At 42.7% G+C, this 14882-nt stretch overlaps 1 protein-coding gene across 2 annotated transcripts in view; it reads right to left on the reverse strand.

The window, feature by feature from the left end:
• Positions 1-394: 394 nt before the first annotated feature.
• Positions 395-14882, reverse strand: part of LOC112218288 (GRAM domain-containing protein 2A) — a 66800-nt gene continuing 52312 nt past the window's right edge. Inside the window, exons 7-12 of one of the 2 annotated variants that reach the window (XM_024378944.2) lie at positions 11929-12000; positions 11171-11233; positions 9383-9563; positions 5231-5324; positions 4484-4591; positions 395-2344 (exon numbers count right to left, since the gene is read on the reverse strand). In XM_024378944.2, the coding sequence (XP_024234712.1) occupies positions 2341-2344; positions 4484-4591; positions 5231-5324; positions 9383-9563; positions 11171-11233; positions 11929-12000 (522 nt within the window). In that variant the 3' untranslated portion in view covers positions 395-2340. The remainder of the gene's footprint in view (positions 2345-4483; positions 4592-5230; positions 5325-9382; positions 9564-11170; positions 11234-11928; positions 12001-14882) is intronic. The other variant, XM_024378943.2, reaches the window with a different exon arrangement.

The raw sequence follows: 14882 nt of genomic DNA on the forward strand, positions 1-14882 counted from the left end.
ACATGAACCCGATCGAACATCTCTGGAGAGACCTGAAAATAGCTGTGCAGCAACACTCCCCATCCAACCTGACAGAGCTTGAGTGGATCTGCAGAGAAGAATGGGAGAAACTCCCCAAATACAGGTGTGCCAAGCTTGTAGCATCATACACAAGAAGACTCGAGGCTGTAATCACTGCCAAATGTGCTTCAACAAAGTACTGAGTAAAGGGTCTGAATACTTATGTAATGTGATATTTCACTCTTTTACTTTTAATATGTTTGCAAAAATGTATAAAAACCTGTTATTGCCATGTTATTATGGGGTATTGTGTGTAGGGAAACATTTTTTTATAATCAATTTTAGAATAAGGCTGTTACGTAACATAATGTGGAAAAAGCCAAGGGGTCTGAATACTTTCCGAATGCACTGTAAGTATTAGAACACATCTGCAAACAATAAACAATAACATACATTTAACCCTCTGATACATAAGAAAGGGAGTGGGTATTTCATCACTGTGTTTACCATAGTCTCTCCCAACTAAACTAACATCCCACACACTTGTAATAAAGTAACCCCTGCATGGTAAATAGGCTGTAGGTCAGTAGGGGGAGGACCTACTGTTGATGGTCCTCCATTATTTCTTCCAGATGTTTCCATTTCCAGTGTTGGGATCCAGTTATATGAGGTGAAAGGTCGCAAGAGGCACGGGTAAGGAAGTGTGTGCATAAGAGATCAAAGGTCACAAGAGGCACAGGCAAGGAAGGCTGTTTATTAGTCACTGCTGTCTCACAGTTACGCACGGCACTGCTGACTCCAGCCCTACTGCAAGACAGGGTCGTATTCATTAGGGCAAGATTGGACAAATCCAAGTAGTTCATTTAAAATCAGTTTCCCCCCCATTTTGTGCAAAATGAACACGACCCATGTTAGAAATATGTCAGTGAACAAACACCCATACCGACTCACTAAAAACAACATGCCTTTCTGACTCAGTACAAAATTGCACACAAATAAATACATATAGGCTCTAGTACTAAATACACTCTAGTCTACACAATTCTCTCTGAACCAGCGTCAGATACGCTTTAAAAAGGTGCACCTAGTAGCTGAAGTGGAGGCCATATTTTTCCACACATAATCTCCTATGAAATGCAATGATTAGGTTTCAAGTACTGTACAATCTCTATAGTACACACCTCCACGTGGAACGTTAAAGAACAGTGAACAGCAACGACATTCCCTGTCAACCTGCGTCTCTCTCGATACCTTCACTGCTTTACTCTGCGTTAGTTCCACTCCATCGATAACATCCATGCAACAGTGTCACAGACAATGGCTTTACAATTCGGTCAATATCTAGTGTTACATTACATGCAGGCATCGTTTGTCAGGTGGAGAAGCTGCACGCTACCTTGAGATATTCCTAGTCACTTGTTTAAGTTGCACACATAATGTTGAAAACACTCATACACACGTAAACACGCACCCACACTGACACGCGCGCACCTTTCACTTCATGACTTGTCGACCTCACCTGACACACACGGTACCATGTTTTCAGTTTGCATGACAAGACCGCTATAATTCAGCCGTAACTCTAGCATATCATCTCACAATTCTGACAGGCAGATAAAGTTCTGATAATAATGTCTATTGAAATAGTTTCTTCATTAGGGTACAGGAGAGTTCGTGCCTTAGTGACGGTGCTCAGTAAACATTGCCGGGTGGGTTGCGGTGGGAACTGTTTGACCAGGTCAGGTTGAGTTCCTTATCGGAATGGAATACCTGGTCTTCAGTCTCTCTGGCAGCAACTCTCCACAAAAGTGTACACAAAAAACATCCACTGGGTTCAGTCTGTTCCTGTTGAAAAAGTCTCTGAAAAAAAAAAAAAAAAAAAAAAAAAGACTAGTCTCTGAAATCCTGAATGCGAAGGTGTCTGATCAGTCGACTGGAATTGTAATTGTAATTCCTTGGCAGTAAAATAAGGACATTGAGGTCAAAGGTCAGGTGAACTTGGTTGGCACAGCCCTATTGACATCTACTCTGTAGTCCTCTACTTCCGATCCTCCTCCATTCTCCTCATTCCATCCTAGTCTCTTGTCCGTGGGGTCCATAGTCTTTCTAGGGAATGACAAGAGGATTATTGACTCACTGGCACCCCCTACTAGGCTGTCTGTTTAAGTGCAGTCTTGGCTTTTCTCAAGTCATTGTCTTCTCATTGAACCAGTAGGGCACTCCTCCACACCTACATGGTGGGACAGGTAAATGAACCGAGTCTCTGTTTGCCCAATCATCAGGAGAACCTCCGTGACTGACAGGACATCTGTCCAATGGGGACGCAGCATACAGCAAGTGTTACCTGGGAGGAGACAAACATGCACGTTGGCATAGCAATAACACTATCTGATCTTGAAGTGGGAATATAATGTTATATCTAGTAAAACATGACTATGCAGCAAATATGACTTATCAAAGCATTCACCACTCTCTTGAGATAGGAAATGAACAAAGGGACTGGGGGACAAAGATTAGTTTTCCGTCTTCTGGGTACATTGATGATTTCAAATACAAAACCTAGGAGGTTCTCACCCCCTTCCATAGACTTACACAGTAATTATGACGACTTCCGGAGGACGTTCTTCAATCTATCAAAAGCTCTTGCAGTATGAATGAACAACTTGTCCACCCAAGGATAAGAGGATGAATCTAGTGCTGAAAGCATAAGCTACAGCTAGTTAGCACTGCAGTGCATAAAGTGTGGTGAGTAGTTGACTCACAGACAGAGAAAGACAATAGTTGAACAGTTTTCAACAAATTAATTTCTTGAGAAATTAAGGAGACGCAGCAGAGAGAGAGGGAGATAGTAACTAGTTTACCCTTCACTAACCTAATGTGGCAGGCGTAGAAAGATGCCTGAGCGGAGTTCCTGCTTCCGTTTTTCAGAGGAAACAGAAGTTAGGTTGCAAATACTGTATCCCTGAAAAACGTATGTTAGCATTTTCTGGTGACGCCAGGAGAAGAAGCATAGTTCACTTTTCACCTACTTAGTAATAATAATAATAATGCAGCTAATTTAGCCTATTCACCGACCTGAATCAAACAGAGAGGAATGCTATCTATGTTAGCTAGCTGGCTAAGGCTATCCAACACTGCAACTCTTCCAAGTCAAGGTAAGCTTTTGGGTTGTATTTATTCATTCTGTCGCAAAACATTTCTGAACGAAGGGACCTAGGGCTGGGCGGCATGCCGCATTTGACTATATACCGGTATTGATGCACGTACCAGTTTGGGTTTTTACTTGACCTTGTATTACGGTATTTCAATGTATGGTTTGTTTAATGTGTTACGCCACTCCACCGCGTGCAATGCCAGTTTTTTATTTTTTATAGTTCACTCTTTTTGCTACTTGAGTCGTCTCTCTCCCGCTCTCCTTCCACACACGCCAAGCCCCACCCCCCGTCACCCAAGGAGAGTGCTCTACCACGAGTCACAGCCACTTCGCTTGCTGTTTACCCGCAGTGACTGTCTGCATGGTCAATGCTGCAGATGCAGCAAGATGGTGACAGCGGCGCTTCTTAACGTACTGTAAATCCACAAGCCTTCTATGATGACACTATTTGCTTGTGCATCTTACTGTCTGCTAAAATAAATTGTGTTAGCCACTAATACTCATCGATAGTTAGCTGGCTAAATGTGCTTATTCAGAGCAAACGTAGCTAGCTAGCTAAATAAATACAGTCTGATACCAGTGCTGGTGTAGACCTAGATCAGCATGTCATTTGTGTAACTTCATATTCTAAATCAGAGAGGAATAGGCAAAACATTAATATTTTAGCTACATCAAGTAAGACAACCTAGAATGTAACCTCTAATTAGCTTCCACCGGGAAACACTGACCAACACTTTGGTTCCAACCCAGTTAAAATAACCCCTCCCTGGATTTTTCATTCGTTGTCATGTCAAACAACACTGTATCCAATATATTCCAACGTTTGGTTGAAGTTTGATTGAACAGTATAAAACAATCAGAATGTAGAAATCCCCATTAAAAAAAAAACATTTCAAATGTATGTGTTGCCACCCTAGGGTTATGCATTACTCATGAAGCATATTTAGAACTTGTATTATTCAAAAACCTAAAATACCGTCATATCTTAATAGGGGAGGGACCAACCTGAATTTGTCCAATAGAAGCTCTCCTTTTAGTTGCAACAGCTTGGACTAATGATGACACTCCAGATCAGCTTGATGCAAGCAAGAGTGTGCAAGGTGGTATTGAATGTGTGTATAATAATATGTCTTTATGTGTGTGTGTGTGTGTGTCACTGTCGGTCACCTTGATTACTCCAGTTTGTCTCTCGACCTGTGCACCTACGTTATAAACTAATATGTCTTTATGTGTGTGTGTGTGTGTGTGTGTGTCACACTCAACTCTCGCTCTCGGGTTGTGTGTGTGAACCAATGCACGTGTATGTGTGTGCCCATGCGTGTCCCTCACCTCTCTCTCATGTGCACTGTCGGGTGTGTATTGAGGAAGGACAGCTGCTGCTCCAGACTACACACACGGAAGGCCAGGTAGCAGGAGGACATGATGAGCAGAATGATACTGAGGGAGACAAGAGACATACACTTTCACCACATTGTTTTCCACACACGTGTACACTGACAGCTATAGTAAAAGGCCTACGGATCATTATGTGAGTGAGTGCCATGAGATTCAACATAGTTTTTTTCCCCCAAGCATGCTATAAAATCCATAAAAATCTTAACAGCCATGAAAAATAACAGCGTAATGCCATTTACAAAAAAATGTCTCATGTAAAGAGATGCAAGTGTAATATGTACACTAAGTGTAATATGAACTGGTCAAAATTACTATGACCAGCAGGTGGCAGTATGACAGCAAGGGAAAATCGCAATTGCATTGCCTTGATTCTTCACGTCGTCACTCCTCGTGTTTCTCAATACCTATGGGACGAGAAGGTCAGAGGGGAGGGACCTCTGACCTTCTCATCCAATGGGTTTTGAGAAGGAGGTGAGGAGCGGTGACACCAGGAAAGTCAATGCAATTCATATTCTTCCTAAGTGCATAGTAACAGGACCTTAGCCCTGTGTGTGATGTGAGTGCATTGTGGTCTGTCCGAAGCCTGGTCCCAGATCTGTTTGGGTTGCCTTGCCAACTCCTATGGTGCTCATCACGCCACGAGAACACAAACAGCACCTGGTGAGTTTGTCCAGTACTCACAGAAGGATGAAGAACTTGAGCAGCTGGTACTCCATGTGGCCCAGCTCTGGCACTGGCTCTGTCAGGAGGATCTTCTCCGTCTCCAGACTCCGCTCTGCACACAACACAACAGACCAAAATGGGTTAGCGTTAGCGTTGAGCTGTTGCTTCTCTATAGACAACACCTCAAGAGAGAGCAATGCTAAAAGGCGTTAGCATTAAGCTATTCTGTCTGTATAGACGGGTCGGCTGACAACGTCACAAAAAAATGATGCGCGCACATCGATGAGGCAGAAGGCCGTTTGGCATTGTGATTCTGAATGGTCAGATAGCTAGCAACAATGAAAGACGCTGCTATGTGGGGAATCGTAGGTGGGTTGCTACTGCTCGTTGTATCATGTTATTGATACCATGTATTGTTTTGCTAATATGGTAAAATAATTGCTAGCTAGCTAACCAACAACTGTAACAATATATTTGAGAGACAACAAGTGCTCACATATGTATTTATGTTTTCAATAAACATTGCGCAAGTGCCGGTTTTGTTGCTAAACAACCAACCCGTCTTTAGACAACACACCACAGCATAATGGCCTGAGTGTTATCATTGAGCTTTTCTTTCTCTAAAGACTACACAGTCAACACAGCGCTGAGTATGTGGGTGGCTAACACGGAACCCAAACCGGCTGTGCGCATGCGCTATCGTGCATACATTTATTTTGCTCCCCCACACCAAACGCGATCACCACACGCAGGTTAAAATATCAAAACAAACTGAACCAATGACATTAATTTGGGGACAGGTTGAAAATCATTAAACATGTATGGCAATTTAGCTAGTTAGCTTACACTTGTTAGCTAACGTTAATTTGTCCTATTTAGCTAGCTTACTGTTGCTAGCTAATTTGTCCTGGGATATAAACATTGAGTTGTTATTTTACCTGAAATGCACAAGGTCCTCTACTCCGACAATTATTCCACACATAAAACGGCCAACCGAATTGTTTCTAGTCATCTCTCCTCCTTCCAGGCTTTTTCATCATTTAACTTATATGGTAAAACTTTCATTGTTTTACCACAACTACCGGCAAAACAGTTCGTCCTTCAGTCATCCACGTGGGTATAACCAATGAGGAGATGGCACGTGGGTACCTGCTTCTATAAGCCAATGAGGAGATGGGAGAGGCAGGACTTTCAGCGCACGCTCGTTGGCGACTTCCGCAGACGCTCGTTGGCGACTTCCGCAGACGCTCGTTGGCGACTTCCGCAGACGCTCGTTGGCGACTTCCGCAGACGCTCGTTGGCGACTTCCGCAGACGCTCGTTGGCGACTTCCGCAGACGCTCGTTGGCGACTTCCGCAGACGCTCGTTGGCGACTTTCGCAGACGCTCGTTGGCGAGCAATAATTGAATAACATGGATTTCTAACTGTATATTGCGACGCTCGCGCACGCAACGTGCGTAACAGTATGACTTTAGACCGTCCCCTCGCCCATACCCGGGCGTGAACCAGGGACCCTCTGCACACATCAACAACAGTCACCCACGAAGCATCGTTACCCATCGCTCCACAAAAGCCGCGGCCCTTGCAGAGCAAGGGGAACCACTACTTCAAGGTCTCAGAGCAAGTGATGTCACCGATTGAAACGCCATTTAGCGCGCACCACCGCTAACTAAGCTAGCGTTTTACATCCGTTACACTCACCCCCCTTTTGACCTCCTTCTTTTCCGCAGCAACCAGAGATCTGGCTCAACAGCATCAATGTAACAGTATAAATTTAGACTGTACCCTCACCCATACCCGGGCGCGAACCAGGGACCCTCAGCACACATCAACAACAGTCACCCACGAAGCATCGTTACCCATCGCTCCACAAAGGCCGCGGCCCTTGCAGAGCAAGGGGAACCACTACTTCAAGGTCTCAGAGCAAGTGACGTCACCGATTGAAACACTATTTAGCGCGCCCCACCGCTAACGTTTCACATCCGTTACACGTGTCCGGTCTGGTCAGCATGTAACAGCTATGCACCACAGTCCGTCTCCTATCCCAAGTCTGACACCAATGCAGCAGGAATTAAACTTGAAGGCAGACAAGTTGGAGAAACTCAGGGGATCCATTTACAACCTTACTTATTTACAACCTTGTGTCTTCGCCCTAACAATGGGATTTGTTGTCCACAGAGCAGAACAGTGGGCTGTCAAGCTCCCACCTATTCCTGTCTTTGGATTGGTGGATAGATCTCGTTATTTGAATAATTTTTTGAACTCTTCGATGAGGGGTGTTGACGTCAACCGCCTGTATTCAATGGAGAGTGAGATGCTAAGCTAGCCTCACGAATATGTACAGAACGTCTCGAATTTCAACAGGGACAACTCCGATGTCAAGTCTTTTTTTCTCAAAGTTGCCGGGATGTCACGTGCATCACACTTATATCAGTACACTTGTAACAACCTAAGCATTATGTTCCTTCTATTAGAGTAAATATGCCTCACATATCAAAATGGCAATAAAAGTTTATCTTGACTAAATTCGACACTCATTGCCCCCCATACATAAACTCCTCACTGGCTTAATAATTAATGCTATAATCCTGCTATTCTACACATTTTGCCATGGGGCGGAGAGAAGACTTTGCTATTTTATAACTCATTTCAAGCAATTCTTCTCATTTTGCCATGGGGCGGAGAATTGTTTCTTCTTCAGTTTTACCGCTAATTTGCTGCAATTCTACACATTTTGCCATAGTGAAAACTGCAAACGTTTGCCTCCACCCTATCTAAACTGCTTACTAGAAGTTTAGATAGCTGGCCACTAGACTCATTTACCAATCTGCTGATGCTGATGCACAACCACATTTTTGAAATTGCACCTTGTGTACTCTATTCCTCTAACTCTCAAGGAAAAGTATGTTGAGTTCAAATGTAAAAATAAATATTCCTTTTATTAATTGTTCCCCGGCCTAAAAAAAAAGGGGGGTGGGGAGGCACCAGTTGTCCATCTCTGCTCTAGCCAGTAGAAGGGAAAGAAGAAGTTGAGCTCATACAAAAATCAAGAGTTCAGGTAGTTTATTGGAGAACGTACGTGTCTCTATGCACGCTGGTTAGAAAAAGACTATCGGCTGGGTAATTAGTAGCCATAGATCCCTACTTATCAGTGTGTGAGTCAATAGCTTGTGACTTGTGGCCCAAAAGGTGACTCCAATGGCTACATTAGCAAAAACAGCTTGCGTGTGGAGGAAGGAAGAGATATCGGCGCCCGCCTGTCACGAGAGACTACCGTCAGGCACAGAGAACCAAAACAGAGCCTAGCTTACATTTAAATGTTAGTCATTAAGTATGTATAATTTAGTCATTTAGCTAAGTTAGCCTGTTTCTGTTTTAGTTAGCTTGTCGTTGCCCGTCTGTTGTTGGATACATTTTAAAAAGTCAGTCAGTCAGGCACCCATGCAAGCTTCAACTGAGCTGGGTCTATTCAGAGCCTGCCACCTCTGTGTGTGTGTGTGTGTGTGTGTGTGTGGGGGGCTGGGGGGTGGGTGAGAGGGAAGGAAACATGACAGGCTGTTTGTGAGAGTGCTGACAGTGTGATGGATGAAAGGTTGCCTCTATGGATCAGATTACCGTCATCCCAATCCTAACCTAGGCCATAAAAGGGCTGGAAAATATCTGACCTTGGACCAGTGGTTAGGTTATTGTCCACTGGATACCTGCTGTATGATTTAGGCTTTGAACTCAGACCTGACAGAGGTCCTAAAACATGTACACCATTTGTAGGACTTGACAACAGCAACCCTCCAGTTGCCTGCTCACTTCCTTTTAGACTTTCCCCATAAGACCCGGGATTCAAAGTTTCGAACTGGCAACTGTCTTGTGGCCAGGTTTACCTCTCTAACCTCTAGGGGCAAGCAACATCGAGGAATTCAACCACATAAGGATTGAAAAACTCAAAAGGAAGGTTGCGAATACTTTTGTTTGGACTGATTTGTCAAAATCTATTTGTGGACTGGAAAAAGGGCAGTTATTTCCAAATATATAGGTCCATTATAATTTCTACATACTTTCTATCAGGCTTTAGGCGTTTATGTGCAGCCTGGAGTCATTTCTTTATCCAAAATAATCCTTTCCAACCCAAGAAATGGGTCGCCCCATGAACATTGATGATTGAGCGGGGCTTACCTTTGATCTTACTCTTCAATGTCAGTGGAACCTCAGTGGGTAGGTAGGGGGTGTCCACTGCACTCAGGCTGCTGGTGGAGTTCCCCAGGAGGTCTGGGAGAGAGGAGGACACGGACGGAATGGACGGCTTTCTCCTCCACTTCAACACTGGAGGGAAGTCATTGACCACAGGGAACTCATCCTGAATGAGGGAGGAGAGGAGCAAGGGGAAGAGAGGAGAGGCCCACAGAGGAAGAGAGGAGATGAAGTTGAGAGAGGCTGAAAGGAAAAGGTATCTTTAATTACGAAGAAGTGAAACAGTGAGTGGGCATTCTCTTGTTCTATATATTGGCCTTTTTTCCCAGCGGCTGTTATTAATTTGGATATGTATTTTTTTGTAAACGAATTGGAACCATTATGCCAGTGAGTAAAAAACAAGATCAAGAGGAGAAAAGGCTAGAAGGGCAGTTCGAGTTTGAGGTCCCTTTTAAGCACTCACATCACTGAGTGGATTATTATTGCTTTAGTAGCTCTAAAAAAATGACTTTCGCCTGAGTAAAATAGCAGCATGCTAAGCTTCTTAATATCCCGTGATGCCCTTAACCCATTGATGACGGCGATCAAACAAAAAAGGGTCTACTAAAGGATTAAAAACAGCAGTTTGAGGCACTCCGCTTATCTTATTCTTAAGAGGACTTACAATTGACAAGGAAGGCCAGAAGCATGCTTCAGTGTATATACACCGAACAAAAAATATTAAAGTGTTGGTCCCATGTTTCATGAGCTGAATTTTAAAAAATCACAGACATTTTCCATACGCACAAAAAGCTCATTTGGCACAAATTTGTTTACATCCCTGTTAGTGAGCATTTCTCCTTTGCCAAGATAATCCATCCACCTGACAGGTGTGGCATAGAAAGAATCTGATTAAACAGCATGATCATTACACAGGTGCACCTTGTGCTGGGGACAATAAAAGGCCACAGGTGTCTCAAGTTGAGGGAGCGTGCAATTGGCATGCTGATTGCAGGAATGTCCACCAGAGCTGTTGCCAGATAATTTGATATTAATTTCTCTACCATAAACTGCCTACATAGTCAAAATCCATAGATTAGGGCCTAATGAATTCATTTAAATTGACTGATTTCCTTATACAGTATGAACTGTAACTCAGTAAAATCTTAGAAATGATTGCATGTTGCGTTTTATATTTTTGTTCAGTATAGTAGTGCAATTTACAACTATGAGAGTCACGTTGAGTAATGTGTAGGGGCATATTCAAAACACTTAAAGTACCACTCCAGTCTCCTTGCAGTAGTGTCTAAAAAACTCTATTTTGCTCAAACATTTTTTTTTACCATAAAGTGTGTGTACTTTACTGTGCTCATACTTGGGATATTGCTTTCCAACAGTAAAAGTTTTAAAAAATAGACATCTTTAACAAATGCCTAACTCTGACTTGCATAATTCTAACACTACACTACATGACCCCAGATATCTCTTTGACCCTACACACACTTACTATAAAGTACAGGGATGCTGTAAATTGCACATTGCCAAGTTCAATTTATGGTCTTTGGCAGCTAGTCAACAAACAGTAGCAGATGGATCTAGACTGTTGTGTAAAGCAGGGTTGGTTAAACCACAACTGTTTCCTGGGTGTGAGACTGTGTTTTGATCTCTTGCTAACTCCTTGTCACTCCTTCCATGTTTGTAAGAGAGCAGAAACCGCTTGGCACCCAGGCTACCATATCTATCCTACTGTACTGCATCCAGAGTAGTGTCGTTGTGTGTACTGGCTGGGCTTACCATAGATAGTGAGCTAGGCTCCTCCAAGTACTGCTTCAGGCTAAGGCTTTTCTTCCCATTCACCTAAGGAGGAAAATAAGGTTACATTGTAAATACAGTAATTAGTAGTTCTCTATTGTGTAACACATCAGTATTGATATCCACGATATCTGCTCAATCTCACAGACCATGGATGAGGTAAAGAGGCCAATGGATCTCGACCAAAACAATGGAAATGCCATGGAAACGAGTGGGGGGAAAGATCCTGAATCGCCTCATTGCCCCCAAGCAAAATTAGCCCATTCAAGCTATTGTTTAGGTGTATTTCACACTATGTTGAGGTAAAAATCGGTGGTAAAAATCGGTGTATAATGCTTGTATGGATGTCAACCCCAGTACATGTACATATCATCATCTACATTACAGTAAAATAACGTCTGACTGCCACCAACAATTTCTGTATGCTAGCTATGCCATCAGCTCACACGAACGGGAGCTAGCATTTAGCAACCACTTTTTCTAAACCCGAAAAAGGGACAACTTTCTAAATGTTATGCACTGAAAACAGCGAAATGTATCCAAACGGGACTTTAGTAACCACATTGTGGGCCTGTTACAATACGGCAATCATGATGGATTTGGCAAATATCAACTTGGTTAGTGTGCGCCCATCCGGCAAACTTCTCTCCCCCAAGGTCTGCGTTCCACTGACCTTGTACCGCATCTACGGGTATACTAAAGTCCCTTTGACAATGGCATATTGTGAGGTTATTCCGCACCTGAAGGTGTGTACAGATCCTCCTGAGGACATCGTAGACACTGTCTCGGGACAGCAAGGACACAAACACATACTGCAAGAGAGAAAAAGACACTTGGGTTAAAAATACAAATAAATCCACTATCTTTGACGGTCTATTACAGCACATGTGAAGATGCACAGGTTGTCAACAAAGTTAGATTTCTCACTTGGTAACTGACATTTTTATGACATGCAATGACTGAGTAGCTTCAGCCAATCAATCCAGCTGTGCACTAGATAAACGAAACAGACAATAGGTGTATAGTAAGTGTTACCCATTCCATTTCTTTTGTTGCTTTAGACCCCTATTCCCAAAACACATTTAGTCATTGAAGTTATGTGAGAGCTGTCTCCCCCTACTCAGCTTCTCTAATACATGAAAGACAAAACAAAGCCAGGTGGCAGTCAGCACCTTTAGCCATCATCACTAAGGGCCGTAAAACCCCATAAAAGGTGTTTGCTGTGTCAGGAGCCCTGTTACATCACACCACTAACTTGTAGAAGAACGAGAACAGACTCTTGAGTTACCGTTTGAAACAAAACGCAAGCACCCTGATCGCTGTACATTCCTTTTTACAATCAAATGTTTTTATTCATAATAATAACTGTTAGCAAACAAGAATACAGATGCACAGAATGAAGTTACAACCCCCTCCCCCAACCCCACCCCACCCCATTGAGGACCCAATGGATCTAATTAAATAAAAAATATATTTAAAAAATCAAAGCAATACATCACGAAGTGATTAAGTAGCAAGAAGCCATTGGGTCAACGTGTCTTCTATAGCTCCATGAATGCAAGCTATAGACTACTCCATATAAATCACATCCAAAAATATTAAGATCCATCGAGTGTGGAGGCTTCCATCAAACAGAAAGATTTTTTGCTGGCCGTCGGGCCAGCAAGAAAAATGGGCTTCTGACCCAGAGATAAATGAAGTACAGAAAAAGTGAATTCATTTACAAATAAACTGCTCATATCCTCAAAGCAAACACCTCTGAAGAACTGTATATAGTCAATAAGGTGAACATGGATGTGACCTTTGACCTTTCATGGTTCAATAGTGCTATTTTTATCTCAATATTAAGTAATTTCTGAGTAACCTTAGTGTGATTGTTTTTCCATTAAAAAAGTAAAAAAGGAACAAAACTAGCTTTGAGCAAAGAGCAATTTCTCAAGCTAGAATTTTGCTAGGACTGTCTGGGAGTGGTCAGAGTGGGGAGGGGAAACATAGCTATTATTGGCAGAGAGGATCGGAACACTTTCTTATTGGTATATTAACACATTTAATGCCTGGTCACCAAAACTCCATCCCACAAAAAAAGCTGAAATTTCAGGCGGTTTTTTCACACCAATGCTCACAGTACTATTCCTACCTCATAGTGTGGAAATACAGGTAAATCACGTTTTTGACTGAACTGGGCCTTTAACCTGATATGTTGTATATTCTCAAATCAGAGCAGTGTCTGTTGAGAACAAACTACAGGTACAGTAACTGCCAAAATAAAGGACACAAAGTGTCTTAACCACCTAGAGTCGATTTCCGCGCCCTGCGGAAATCGCGAGACTCACGAACATGATGGTGTTCTCCGTTTTGCTCTACGACCCCCCACAAGCGTTTTGGGATTCGGCACGGCCGATCTGCCAACTTCTGTCTGCAGCGTCCGAACAGTTTGACCTACACACTATCCCCCCTAGGTTATGTTGCTCTAGGATGCCCACAGGCCTCACAAGACTCGTCTGAAGGTCACCCGGTACCAGTAAAAGACAATTATGGAAGTACAGTACAAGTCAAAAGTTTGGACACCCCTACTCATTCAAGGGTCACTTCTACATTGTAGAATACTAGTGAAGACATCAACACTACACAATAGCACATATGGAATCACGCAGTAAAAAAAAAAGTGTTAAACATGTCCAAATATATTTCAGATTTTAGATTCTTCAAAGTAGCCACCCTTTGCCTTGATGACAGCTTTGCAAACTCTTGTCATTCTCTCAACCAGCTTTATGAGGTAGTCACCTGGAATGCATTTCAATTAACAGGTGTGCCTTGTTAAAATTACATTTGTGGAGTTTCTTTCCTTCTTAATGCGTTTGAGCCAATCAGTTGTGTTGTGACAAGGTAGGGTTGGTATAGAGAAGATAGCCCTATTTGGTGATAGACCAAGTCCATATTATGGTAAGCAATTTGGCCATGAAGGCCTGATTCATGCAGTCTCCTCTGAACAGTTGATGTTGAGATGTGTCTGTTGCTTGAACTCTGAAGAATTTATTTGGGCTGCTAACTCAAATGAACTTGTACTCTGTAGCAGAGGTAACTGTGGATCTTCCTTTCATGTGGCAGTCCTCATGAGAGCCAGTTTCATCATAGCGCTTGATGGTTTTAGTGACAGCACGTGAAGAAACTTTCAAAGTTCTTGAGATGTTCCGCATTGACTGACCATGTCTTAAAGTAATGATGGACTCATTTCTCTTTGCTTATTTGAGCTGTTCTTACTATAATATGTATTTGGTCTTTACCAGATAGGGCCAAATACAATTTTTCCATTAAATAATTGTTGTATATATTTATTTTGATACTTCAAGGGGTCTTCAAATTCAAAATAAAATAGCTAAATTATCCTCGGTATGACTTTCTTAAAACACCATCCCGGAGTCCATCTTCACTGTTGACGTTGAGACTGGTGTTTTGCGGGTACTATTTAATGAAGCTGCTAGTTGAGGACTTGTGAGGCATCCGTTTCTCAAACTAGACACTCTAATGTACTTGTCCTCTTGCTCAATTGTGCACCGGAACCTCCCCCTCCTCTTTCTATCCTGGCTACAGACAGTTAGCGCTGTTCTGTGAAGGGTGTAGTACACAACGATGTACGAGATCTTCAGTTTCTTGGCAATTTCTCACATGGAATAGCCTTCATTTCTCAAAACAA

Source organism: Oncorhynchus tshawytscha, linkage group LG19, assembly GCF_018296145.1.
Source record: "Oncorhynchus tshawytscha isolate Ot180627B linkage group LG19, Otsh_v2.0, whole genome shotgun sequence".
In the NCBI taxonomy this organism is placed as follows: domain Eukaryota; kingdom Metazoa; phylum Chordata; class Actinopteri; order Salmoniformes; family Salmonidae; genus Oncorhynchus; species Oncorhynchus tshawytscha.